At 40.5% G+C, this 13,236-nt stretch overlaps 2 protein-coding genes across 2 annotated transcripts in view; one reads left to right on the forward strand and one right to left on the reverse strand.

Annotated features, from left to right (window-relative positions):
- LOC102196488 (tripartite motif-containing protein 47-like) overlaps positions 1-279 on the reverse strand; it is a 4,601-nt gene extending 4,322 nt beyond the window's left edge. Inside the window, exon 1 of the mRNA XM_013913664.1 lies at positions 109-279. Coding sequence (XP_013769118.1) covers positions 109-166 — 58 coding nt within the window. The 5' untranslated portion in view covers positions 167-279. The remainder of the gene's footprint in view (positions 1-108) is intronic.
- Positions 280-4,755: 4,476 nt separating this feature from the next.
- Positions 4,756-13,236, forward strand: part of sntb1 (syntrophin, basic 1) — a 35,370-nt gene continuing 26,889 nt past the window's right edge. Inside the window, exon 1 of the mRNA XM_005744412.1 lies at positions 4,756-5,530. Coding sequence (XP_005744469.1) covers positions 4,987-5,530 — 544 coding nt within the window. The 5' untranslated portion in view covers positions 4,756-4,986. The remainder of the gene's footprint in view (positions 5,531-13,236) is intronic.

Genomic DNA, 13,236 nt, shown 5'->3' on the forward strand with positions numbered 1-13,236 from the left:
GTATCACTCCACCTGGAGACAGTGTTTACATGACAATCTGCATTTGTAACATTCATTAGTGCCCTCACTGACACACAAAACAAAACAACGAATACAAAACACACTAACCATACGCTCCATGCTTAACGTCACAAATCTCCCACATCTCAAAACTCGCTGTTGACATCGCTCTCTCGCTCTCTCCTTGCTCTCTTCTTAAACAATTGGTGTACACTTTGAAGTCCGAACTTTCAACACAAGCTCAAATGGAGACTCAGCGTGGCTGCAGCTTGTTGCTATATCAGCTAAAATCAGTCAGGTGTGTCCGTGGACCTCAGAGGGTTTATAAAACTCACCTTCATTCCATGTGACAAACAACCACCTGTGTGAAATCTGAAATGCCCATGGTGTTGATTCAAAATGTGATCTGGCACAATCACAGTCAGAAAACAAGAAATAAATCCGGTCGGCACTATGGGCTGAACCATTTGTTAATTGTGGAGAGGGGTTAACACTATGTAATATATTCAGTTTTATAATTTATATTCAGTGTTAATAATAGCTAGGCTCAAAGTGTTAATGCTATCTTATTTTGATAAACAACTCTGTCATATGTAACACTTGGTTGGAAATAGGGATGGCAAGAAATCATTTTGCCACCATTCTAGATCCGCCCCTGCCCAAGATCTGCGAGAAGATCCCCCAAGACACCAACTGTGTATCATTAGGAGCCCTGACACCATCAGGTATACACACATGCATGTGGGGGCCATACAAACTAACATTTTGAGTTACTGGACTACTGGTAATGGACTAGCCTGCTGCATCATTTTCCCCCTTTGATTTGGTTGATAATTTTCATTTCCGTCAAACAATGTGGCGTCATTTCATCCCTAACACATTACTCAGTCCATATCAGTACATTTATCCAGCATGATTTTCTTTCCCATTCAGATCTCAAGTGTTCATTCAATTGATTTGAGAAGTGTATTTTACAAAATCCTGATCTTTTTTCTTTGTCTATGAGAAGCGTGTCCTCATTTTGTTTATGACAAGCACAAAGATGTATGTGCCACCAAGCATGGACAAAGGCAATGGTCATTCCCATGTTTTTCCCTGTATAAGCTTTATATAGGAAAACTGACATGTCAGTCTTAAAGCAGCAAACTTAAAAAGGTTTTCTCAGTGTACTCGATTCTCATTCCAGCTAAAACTAATAGATAAAAAGTGTATTGGTGAAGCAATATGATGACTATACATGTTTCTATAAAGCTGAGGTAAGGCCATGTCTCTCACTGAGTCGCATCAGCTCTATAAGCTTTTTGAAAATTGACAGTGAAAGGTTTTTCTCAACAGATAAGTGCCTCATTTGTTGTATGTTTCATTTCATAATGCACCAAATATATTAGTTTTTCCTGCTTGGCACCCAGACTGCAGGGATCTAATTATACATGCAAAATGCGGTTTGGCATTGTCTTACTGAATTAAGCAAGGTCTTCCCCTGGAAAAAAGCATTTGTCCCTCCAAAACTTGTATATATCATTCGGCATTAATGGTGCAGTTACAGAGCAAGTTATTCATGCCATGTGCATTAATGCCTCCACTTCATCATAGATGCTGCTTTTTAGACTGTGGGCTGCCTTTTAAACTTATGGACTGATAGCAAGCTGGATGGTCGTCTCTTGTGATTTCGTAAAAGATATTTTCACATTTTATTCATCATATCACCAAACAGTTATCTCCCCTTTTTTTAAATTTATGTTTTATTAATCACAGTGGGGGGAAACAAAACAAAACCAAACTAACAAACCAGAACATACAATGAGATTATACAAAATCGGGCCTCCCATTTTGTACATATTTCAACCATTCCATTTCAACCAGTAATCCTCAAATGAGTCCGCCTGCAACTTTAGCCTAAAAGTTATTCTTTCCATAACAAAATAGTATATATCACATCAATCCACTCATTTATAGTAGGAGTATCCTCCTTAAGCCAACGGCGGGTTATGGCCTTTTTGGAAGCTACCAACAGCACACTGAACAAATATTTATCCGGTTTGCATAGATTAGGACTCTCTAAGTTACCTGGGTACAATACTGCAAAATGAAATTGTATTTTCTTTTGAAAGATTGTTTCCAGGACCTTATGTATTTCCTTCAAAAATGGAACCACACGAGGACATTCCCAAAAAATGTGGAAATGATTTGCTGCTGCATGTCCACACTGCCTCCAGCATGTTGTGTTATGAGAATAATTGGACTTTTGAGCCGGGGTATTAAAATAACGAATTACATTCTTCCAACTGAATTCCCTCCACGAGGCGGAGCTTGTTACCGACCACTGCTGCCTACAGATCCCATCCCATTCCTCTCCTGTTAGGGATAGATTACCCTCTGTTTCCCATCTTGCTTTAACATATCTCGTATCATGACCCCTTAGATTGGTCAGTGAACAATATAATTTGGAAATAAGTTTTTGATAGGGTCCATCTCTATATGCATTCTCGAATATATAAATAATTTCTTCATTCCCAGTTGATAACTGGGGATGTTTTACCCCAAAAAAAACCCCAGTTATCTCCCTTGCGTAGCTGTGGCTTTCAGAAATGTCTCTGTGCCCTTGAAATGGTTTCCTCTAGAGAATTACATGTATTAATAGGCCAGACACAACAGCCATTCAGTGGAATTTAGATAATTTTTAATCTCTAAATTCTTTTCACTTTTTTTGTTGAAAAATGCTTTATTTAATTATAGCATTATGCATCTTTCCTGGTCTTTAGCTTCCTATTTTTCAACTTGTCAGCTGAAACATGTTGCAGCTGACAAGTTTTTTTAAACACAGCATCCATGCTTTTAGGGTCAAATAGGCCTAGTAGGGAGGATTAGCCTAGTAAAGCTAGAGATGGATGATGAAGAAAAGCTGAAGAGAGATGGGGAAAAAGATATACCAAAGTGAGCTTTACGAATGAGTGCGGTTTTTTCCCCCCTTGGGGCCATTGGTGACCCTGAAGGAATAAATGATTCAATAAAAAGTCAAATAATAGTAATAATTTTTTTAAAAAGAAGCTCAAAACAAGATCGGGACACATGTGCGTCCAGTAAGTCTTCATCTGACTGCTTCCCCCTCTTAATTATCGCCAGAAAGCCAGTTCACAGACCCACAACACAGAACATGTGCGTTTGTGTGTAACCACACCTCTGTGCAGCTGCTCTCTGATGCACTGAAAACAAAATGTGCAATCAAGTCGCCGGGTGAGGAGGGATATAAAAAAGATTTATTAACACCTTTAAGTACCATCACCTTTAAAAAGATAGCACTCTCTCCCTCTCTGTTTCTTTGTTTGTTTTGAAGGTCATTATCACAACAAAGATTGTACATTTCACGTGACAGCTCATTTCCATATAAAAGTAAAAATCGCTTGTATTGCCTACACCTCATTAAACTAAAAATATTCTTTGTATTTCTGTTGCAGTCTCACAGTTAATCATGTCTTTAGTGCAGCTCAGTAGTAATGATCTGACATAGTTTTTAGGGCAGGCTTGTAGGGAAGCTTGTCTCCCACACTGCACAGCATTCCTACATATTTCCATAACTGAACAACTTTTAATGACACGTTTTAACTTAATCCCAAACACAATCTAGTTGTGCACATATGGCACAAAACCGAGGTTAAATACTCTACATTAGCAGTCTGCGGCCAAGTCATACATTCACTAAATCGCCAAAGAAGCTCTAGTATTTAGTATTTAAAGGCGTCACCGGTAGGTGTCGTAGCAACATTTCTAATAGTTTAGTGTGACACTGTGGTCTACTTCAGCACGTTTCAGCACTTGAGCAGCTGTGAGTAATATCCACAGCCAGACAGCTGCGGAGCTAAAGACGTTTACATTAAACATTGTTCTTGTTCTCAGTATTCCAGCTTTTACTGACACGCAGTCAGGAGTTGGTGATGAGATGAAACTGATTTTGTCTCAGCCTCAATGTCAGTCACTCACTAGACTTGAACACAGGGGTTAAGCCTGTGAAGAAAGGTCCGCCTGACCAGCGATGCTCCGAGAAGCTCCGGTCACTATGCTGACATCTCCAGCTGCGCTCTCAAGGTCTGAGCTGACTGACTTTTTTTTTCAGCTTTCTGGATCGTGTGTGATTGACAGGGCGTAAGGACGTCCTTTGATAATAGTAGACAAAGCAAAGCCTTAGAGGGAGGCCTTCCTTGACAGAGTTTCAGAGAAAAACGTGCTCCCTCTCTTCTTTCGTTCTTCGAAACAACAAACCCCGCACAGGCGCATTCCTGTACGCGCGTAAAACCTTCTCACTTCACCCACGGAAAAACGGGCTATCGTAGAAGACTGGAACCCACTAGACACTTGGAAGACTGGAAATTAGTTCTAGTCATATATATGATTCATCTTATTATTAATATTATTTAAATATGTCTTTAAAAATCTAGCGCCGTGGAAAAAAATGCAAATTTTCCGTGACTTCAGTTCCATCTTACCCAAGAGCGCACAAAACAAAAATATTCTACTCCACAAATTACATTTTCTTTTCCTGCCAGTGTAAAAGATTCGTAAAGCCCACTCTAACATGACAGTAGTGTAGGCACATATCATGGTAGTCTTGTCGGTTCTGAATTAGCTGGAATAGATGAGAAGTGAATTTTTGCCTAATCTTCCCGGTGTTTGTTTACCTCTGTGGTTAGCGTGTTTTACAAGAAGTTGGCAAATGATGTACACATTTTGTACAAGCGGGATCTGGAGATGGGATCGGCTGACGGCGGGGGGAGGAAAACTCCACCCAGCAGATAGGATCTTGGGCAGGCAGAGCGGAGGGGGAGTTTGCGCTGAAAGAGCTCGGGCTGGTCGGACGGGACGCTCGATATAAGTCCTGCAGAAAACTTCAGAGGGGGCAAAGTCCAGCCCGGGCGAGAGGGAGATAGGGTGGAACTTGCGAGCGCACTGGGAACTAAATCACATGTGATTTTTTACAGAAATGCTCCAAAGATGGCGGTGGTAGTAGCGACTGGAGTTCCGATTGGCTCTGGAGTGCAAAAAAGTGGATTTGTGGAGGTTTTGGTGCGAGAGCAGTGGCACAAAGTTTTGGTCAACTTGAACGAGGAAGCGCTCACGTTAAGCTGTGAGAGCAACGTTAACGAGAGTGTCGATGACAATGTCAACTCTAACGGCGTTACCAACGGATCTTACCATGACAACAGTAATACCAACTCCAACAATGGCCCCCAAACTGTGCGCACCGCGTTCACGGACCTCCCGGAGCGGGTACCCGAAGCGATCGCCAACAAAAAGCGGTGCGTCAAGGTGACCAAGCAGGAAGTCGGGGGACTCGGGATTAGCATCAAAGGGGGGAAGGAGAATAAGATGCCCATCCTCATCAGTAAAATATTCAAGGGGCTCGCTGCGGACCAGACCCAGTCTCTGTATGTGGGGGACGCGATCCTGTCCGTGAACGGTATGAACCTGCGGGACGCGACCCACGACGAGGCTGTGCAGGCGTTGAAACGAGCCGGGAAAGAGGTGACTCTGGAAGGTAAGGCATACTGGAGAGGAGGCATGTGAGAGGATAAAAGAATTAGAGGAACACCTGAAAGAGAGGTAGAGGTCGGGGAACCTTTTATTGATTGACTAGATTACGGGTTGTTTTTTGGAAGCCCCTGTGAGTGTTTGTGCAAGTACAGATTTTATTTAGTGAATGAGTGAAAAGCGTACCCCGACGGTAAGAGCTAAGTGTAACATATTCCACATCAGTTTGTGTGTCAGTTTCTCAAATGTTGCGTAATATTTTTGGGATGCCCATAGACTCAGTCAAAGACGTGAGGAGAGCAGTGCTCCTTCACTGAATGACACCTGTGATGTCGGAAGAACCTCTGGCTCCACATGGTTGCCTTTTTAGACTCAGGTTTCTCGATCATGTCCATTAGACACATTTTTTATTTTCTACTTTCCAGTTAATTACAGTCACTTGTCACTCACTTGTTACATTAATAGAATGTGCAGGAAAAAAGAAAAGAACCGGGAAAAACACTGCTTCCACTTTGACCTCTGCTGTAGGATGTAATTTATTTTACATTAAAGAAGAGAGGTGCTGGTTGTCATACCCGGGAAAGTAAATATTATTCCAGCAGCCGATATTAATTCACCCTGTTTATATCAAATTAGATTGCAGTCACCTTAGTCTTGAACAACACTGGCATTTGGTGCTGTTTTATTACATAATTTGGAAACAGGTTACAGACTGATTGCCTTTTGCAGAAAAGAATAATTGAGATTAAGGAAATAGGTATTATGCAACTAGATGTGCCATGGGACAATCATGCAACATCAAACTCATATCTTTTCCCTTCCTCTGGCCTTTTTTGCTTCCTCAAATGTGCAGCCTGTTCATTTTTTTTACAGTTGCTTTCAGCTAAAATATCAAGATGTAGATCAAGATTAGGCTGTGGGTAGCCACACTGAGAAAGGTGAAGACCATTTTACTACACACAGACACACGTGCACACACGCACACGCATTCCTTCATACAGGAAACTGTTGCACATAAGTGCCTACTTCTCAGTTCTTTCATTCCTGTCCCTAAGAGGACTCTTGGACCCAAGACAATGAGAACAAAGTGTCTCTCTCTCTCTCTCTCTCTCCCATACACATGTGCACACGACTCTCTCTCATCTCAGATACACAAACACGGTGATCACCCTCCTCATGGGGACATGCTGGTCCCAGCTGAAAACTGTATCACGATCTGAAAGAAGGGCAGAGGAGATCGGAGCAGAGGAAGGTGAAGAGAGAGAAAAATGAGGGGGTATAAGAGCATTTAATGGGAGACTGAGTGGATGAGAGACTGAAACAGAAGGACAGTTAACAAGAGGTTTAAAGAGGCTGAAATAAAGATTACTGTGAGGGTTAGTATTTTCACAGTAACTGCTATTTAAGAGAGATAATTTGCACGTGAGAAACTGGGTAACACATGAAGGTGTTGCACAACAAAATGGCATCAATTAGTCAAATGTAAAGTAAAATCGAATGAATAGTGATATGTCAAACCTAAATATCAGCACCATTTTATTTTATTCTTGAGTGGGAGCCACCTTGAAAAGATTTGAGAGAGGCAGACTGTATCGTATGAGGAAAGAGATCAAGACAAAACATCTGATGTGTCTTTTAGGAGATCGTACCTGTCCCGTGGGAATAGAGTGTGCTGGTGCAATTTGTCTGCAAATGTGCAAAAGATTTGTACGTGGATGTTTGTAATCTGTGTATCCTTTACTAAAGCACAGACAAGACATCTTGGAAACTCATTACGAAGGACAGATTTGGCTGAAAATAGGCAGCAGCTACTTCCCTCCGCTTCACACAGCTGTGAGAGGGCAGCAGTTTGACCCACTGAGAACAAGCCCTGATGTCAGAGAGCCTCCTGCTTTAGTTAAAGAGTCCTCAGAGACTCTCGATAGGCTCTGTTCTTTGCTCAGTATGCAGTCAGACAAACCAAATGGGAATCTCTATAAGGAGATCAGTAAAGGCTCTGCACCACAAAACTCCTAGCAACCGCAACCGGTAATGTTATGGTGGTCTGTTGAAGGACCGATCAACAAATGGCACCTTTAGAGACAATCGTCGAAGTTTGTGCCACAGAATTTTATTTTTGGAGTGTCTGCTTTGTGCTGTGCAGCTGGATGTTTGCACTCAAGATTGTTTGCAGACGAGGCCCACTTAGAACACTAATCTGTCACCGTTATCGGTAATTTGACAAGGCCAAGGCCTATTATTTCTTGTTTGTGATCATGATTACAACCAGCGCTCATTGGACTGACCAGTACTCAGAACAGTGGTAACGTCCAAGAAACTGAGTGAAGATCTAAGAAGGAGAATTGTAGATTTACACAAATTTGGAAGGTTTCTTGGAGACATTTAAAAACTTCAAGCAGTTGTATGTAAATACAAGTTTCAGACCTGTCACCACTTTGCCAAGGTCTGGAAGAAGACCCAAACTGTCAGCCTCAGATGAGAGGAGAAAACCCAGGAACCACCAAACCTGCCATGAACTGTAAGCTGCTGAAACACCAGTTGCACTGTCCACAAGTGAAACAAATTTTACACAAATTTTACACTTTAAACTTGGAGTGTCTGCCTTGTGCTGTGCAGTGCAGCTGGATGTTTGCACTCAAGATTGTTTGCAAACGAGATCAGCTTAGAACGCAGTTTAATCGGTCACCTTTAAATAACCGCTTGCGGCAGGTCACCATGATAAAGGCCAGAGTTTTGGTTTGTAGCGCGCTGTGTTCACAGAAGACATTTTGACATGTCACAGCAAGAAAAGCAAAGCATAAGAAAAATAATCCTATATGTAATTATAGCTGCATGAGAAATACCAGGGCCCTGAAACAGGCGGCTACATGGAATTTACCATTCATTATTTTTATTGTTTACACCTTTACTTGTGCCAGTGCAACACATCAAAATGTCTTCTGCAAAAGAGCTAATGGACAGGTGTGCAGAGGTGAGAAAGAAGGCAGGGTTCATGTTCACAAGCTTCTTTCTTGTTCACTTTAACAACACTGAGTGGAATACCATGAATGCCTTTGAGGGAACACTGTTTACCCGTTTGAATGATTCATGTTGTACAGATAAAGACAGCAAACAGACACAGAGTCCTTCCACAGATTTGAACCAGTGGGGTGCTGGATGGCAAGTGTTTGTTTTTTCGGTCTTGCGTTATTTATTTGTCTACCGCTGTAAATGTGCTTTCTAAATAAACCTCCCTTCACTTGACTCTTCTCCAACACACTTTTGCTTTTAGACGTGATCGGATGTCACATTTTATCAGACAGTTTGCTTGAAGTGCACTGAGCCCTTACATGACACTTAGGGATTCTCCCGTGCCCTCCGTCAGCAAACATAGGTCTTAATCTGCCTCCTCTCGCATCATCAGGGCTCTATAGAAAACCTCTGAAATACCCTGCGTGGCAACATCACGGATGTGAACCCTTTTACCTCTCAACGTTAACTACAATAAGAATTTTATGGTCCCTGTACTGTGTTCTTTGTTTTCTTTCTTATGTTTTCTTTTTGTTAAATGTTTTTATGCAGTGATGATTGACACTTCAGTCCAATCATGTGGGTGTTAAAGTTGATTCATGCCTCAGCTTAAGATGCTTAAGATGAAAAGAGATGAGAAGAATTCTTTTGGAGAAAAACACATCAATTCACTCGTCTCTGTAAATATAACGGAATAGTTTAACCCTATAATAGATGGTAGGTGGGAAAACAGATTATTTATTTTAAGACATATATGTATTAATTTAAGTATTCATGTGATGAGTCATCAAGTGAAATTAAGGATAAATATATTACTCCTGATGTCAGGTTACAGCTAAGGTGTAAATTGGAGTAATTATGTAACTAGGTTGCTGGTGCGATGCCTGGTTCCTCTGATCTATATATCAAAGTGTCCTATGGCAGGATACTTAACCCCAAATTGCTCCACAACACATCCACTGGTGTTATTGTGTGCATGTGTGTGATAAAGAGCCGTATGAACGTCTGTGGGAAGGGCTTAGTGTGGCTTGTAGTGTAAAAGTGTCTTAAGGGATCAGCAAGACTATAAAAGTGCCATTATAAATAACAATCTAAATTGACTTTTCACTGACCTCAGAGCAATAGGATGTTCTATTAACTTGACTATTTTAGAAGCTGCCAACACTTTGAGATGTTTAAAAATGACTTAATAACAGTTAAACAATTCTCAGAAGCTTCCATCCACTCATCATGGGCATGAATGTATATTTACATATACTTAAATCTTTTAATTAGTGGTGCTGAAGGTCGTCTAACTTGACAAGGCTTATTAATTTCTTGTTTGTGATCATGGTTGACTACAACCAGTAGTCTCTTTTTGACAGCGCTCATTGGACTGACCAATACTCAGAACAGTGCAAAAGACCAAGAAACAGAGTGAAGATCTAAGGAGAATTGTAGAGGTCTGGAAGAAGACCCAAACTGTCAGCCTCAGGTGAGAGGAGAAAACCCAGGAACCACCAAGCCTGCCATGAACTGTGAGCTGCTGGGACACCAGTTGCACTGTCCACAAGTGAAACAAATATTACACTATCACTATCACAGTTCATATCATCATGGAAAAATCAAAATCAATATTTTTATGATCAGAGGAAACTAATATTGAGCTGTTTGGCCTCAATGACAAGAGCTATGCTTGTACATTTAGCTTGTACAGTAATCTAAGAATACTGTACAAGCAGTCGTGCATGGTGTTGGTAGCATCATGCACTGTTTTTGCTGCTGTTACTGCACATTTGATATAGTGAAATAATAAATAATTTAAGGTGAAATTCTTAAGCTTCACCTTAAATTAGCAGCTAGATGGTTGAAACATGGACACAACTGGGTAGGACAAAGATTCCAAACACACATCAAAACTGGTTTTTGGAAAGGATAAAGCAGGCCAACATTAAGCTTCTGGAATGGCCTTCGCATAGCATCGACCTCAACCCTATTGAACATTTCAGAACTGGCTTTAAAGCTTGGTCCATGCAAGGAAACCAGTCGATTTACATGTCATAAATTCAACGTTGTGCACCCAATTCATGTTTTTAAAGTCATTAAAGATACATGTTATATAATCATTCCAACCTGAAAAAATAGTTCAAAGAAGTCATTAAAAGCCAAAAATTACATGTTTGTGATGAGTGTATGTAAACTTCTGACCACAACTGTAATTACTAGAGGTATAAAGAGTCTTAGAATAATTGTTCTGTTTGCTCCTTAATTTTTATCCTCTGGTTTGTCTATGTGGTATTTCTTTTTTTTAGGTTTTGTCTTTTTTTTAATGGGAGATCTTGATGTAATAAATATAAACTCCTTTATCCTGATGCATTTCCTGTTCACCCTTTAACAGCTTTAACCTGATATTAATCAACATCTGACTACATGGCTAATAGAGCAGTCATTTTGACTTGAACTAGCAGGTAACATTAAACTGTGTATTTCATCATAAAGCTTGCTTAACGTATCAGTAGTGTCCCTGCAGCTACAGTGATCCCTCAATTCATCTTTGTAGCATCATCCAGTGTCTGGCTTCAGTAAATCCACCAGGCTGAGCATTTCAAGTAGCTTATAAGGAACATTTACATCTTCTCTAACAAGTCTTATTACCCACTGCAGTGCAGTGGGCAGAACCTCAGTCTAAAAAACACGAGTGCATGTAGATAGACAGGTCAGTTTCTACTAAATTGGGACAGTTTGGGGAAAATCTTCCCTTTAGATCAGTCGTTTATATACAACTGGTCATCAACATCGAGATTAATGTTTTTTTTAAATTCACTCTTGCCTGTCACCTTGTTTGGAGAAGCATAAATTCTAGTCTGGCAAGCACAATATTTATATTCTGCACTTGAGCAAATAATGCTTAGTATTTATTCAGAGTGCTTTGTTTGTAGCCAAAAATGCAGTTCCTGAATAAAACGGATCAGTGAATTTTTGTCAGATCAAAACAAGTCCTATGCAAATAGGTGCAGATCTTAATTTAGAAAGTGGCTGCCCCGGTGTTTGATTCACACATTTCACTTCTGTTTTCCCCCTGAATGTGCTGACTTATTTTGCAACCAGTGGCACACTGGTTGCAAAATAAGTCAGCTTGCATAGAAGTCCGCAGTGCATGTGCACAAACCCAGGATTCATGAATATTTTGTTAGTTGAATCTGTTTGTGCTCTGTGAACAAACTATCTCTTTGTGAGTAAAACAAACAGTAAAGCAGGGTATGGTTGAGGCTATGGCTACTTTATGATTAATACGCCACTACCACAGAGGTACGCAGTGTCCTCTGGTACTCCCCTTGATCTGTTCCTTCCTTTTGTTCATCTTTTAAATACAGTCTGTGGAGAAAACTTCATTTTTTTTGGCTGATTGTTTGAAAAGGAGAACCTCAAAAGAGATTTTATACACACGGTACTTGTGTTAAATGAATGCAGCACAAGTAAAAAGTGTTTGTTTTCTTAAGTTGAGGACCAACTGTTCACCCTACAAAAACATTATTATCTAAATAAATGCAGATAATGGGTTACATAAGGGCACCATAAAGACACACAACTCCTATTTAACAAGTTTAATTGGTAGTATTTATTTGTATTTTAATTAATAGTATATTTACTGACGGAACCATTGCACGCAGCTGAGTGCATGCAAACAAATATTGGCAACCTTCCCATTGGAAGCAGAGCATGTTAAGAATAAAAAGTCAGAAAACAATAGAACACCTGCCACACTTCACTTCAGCCACGGGAAATGAGTCGGTGTCCTGTAAGCTCTCCTGTTGAGCCTTTAACAAGCCAAAGCTGTCATCACCTGACATCTGGAAGTGTGTGTGCGTGCATGTGTGCGTGCTGCTGTCAGCAGTGTGATGCAGCGTGCGTGTCTGAATGAGCATCTGCCTGTTTGTGTGCATTCGTGCGTGCCATCAATTTAAATCATCAGCGTTGTTGTCTAGACGAGTGAGAGTCGATATATGGCTGAGTGTGTGTGTGGAAAGAGAAAAGCGCGAGTCAGCGTGTCTACCAGCTGACTGTTTATGTCATTAGAGAAAATATCATCTCCTTCAATACAGCTTGTGGAGGCTGACTCAGAGCGGATGACTGTGATGATAATAACAGCAACTGTGGCGTTGTACTCGTGGTTGTGGCGGTGGAGATAATAGATTGAATCATTCATTCCTCTCCTGTGTGAGTGTTTTATAGAGACAAAACAAAAGCAGCGACCCGGCGCTGACACTCATCTGTTTTTCCGGCTGGTTTTGTTTGGAAAAAACACAAAAACTTTTTTTTTCTCCAGGTGTAATCATTGTGTTTATGTCCATTATGTTTATTTTAGCCTAGTTTCCTTGTGATTGTGAGGGCAAAATAGATTTTTTTTATTATTATAGTGGAGAAGAAACACATCAATTTAGTCCTTACATTAGGATTTTTAAAGGAGTGAACAAAAATGACACATGTTAGAGTCTCTTAGTCATGCAGCATCGCAGACTTTTGTTGAACGTATGAGGCAGCAGGCTTTTGTCAAACCCACCATCTGCTCAGTCTGTGGTTTTGGTTTTTAGTAGGTCTACTTGTTTGTGTTGCCATTTGTGGAAACGGGGGGAAATGTAGAATACAGCTCTAATTTAGAGATTCCTGTTAATGAAATATTTGTCATATGTGTCGCTTTAGTGAGTAATGGAAAGTTAATTTACC

The sequence above is a fragment of the Pundamilia nyererei genome, unplaced genomic scaffold (assembly GCF_000239375.1).
Source record: "Pundamilia nyererei isolate P.nyererei 1_Seehausen unplaced genomic scaffold, PunNye1.0 scaffold00144, whole genome shotgun sequence".
In the NCBI taxonomy this organism is placed as follows: Eukaryota; Metazoa; Chordata; class Actinopteri; order Cichliformes; family Cichlidae; genus Pundamilia; species Pundamilia nyererei.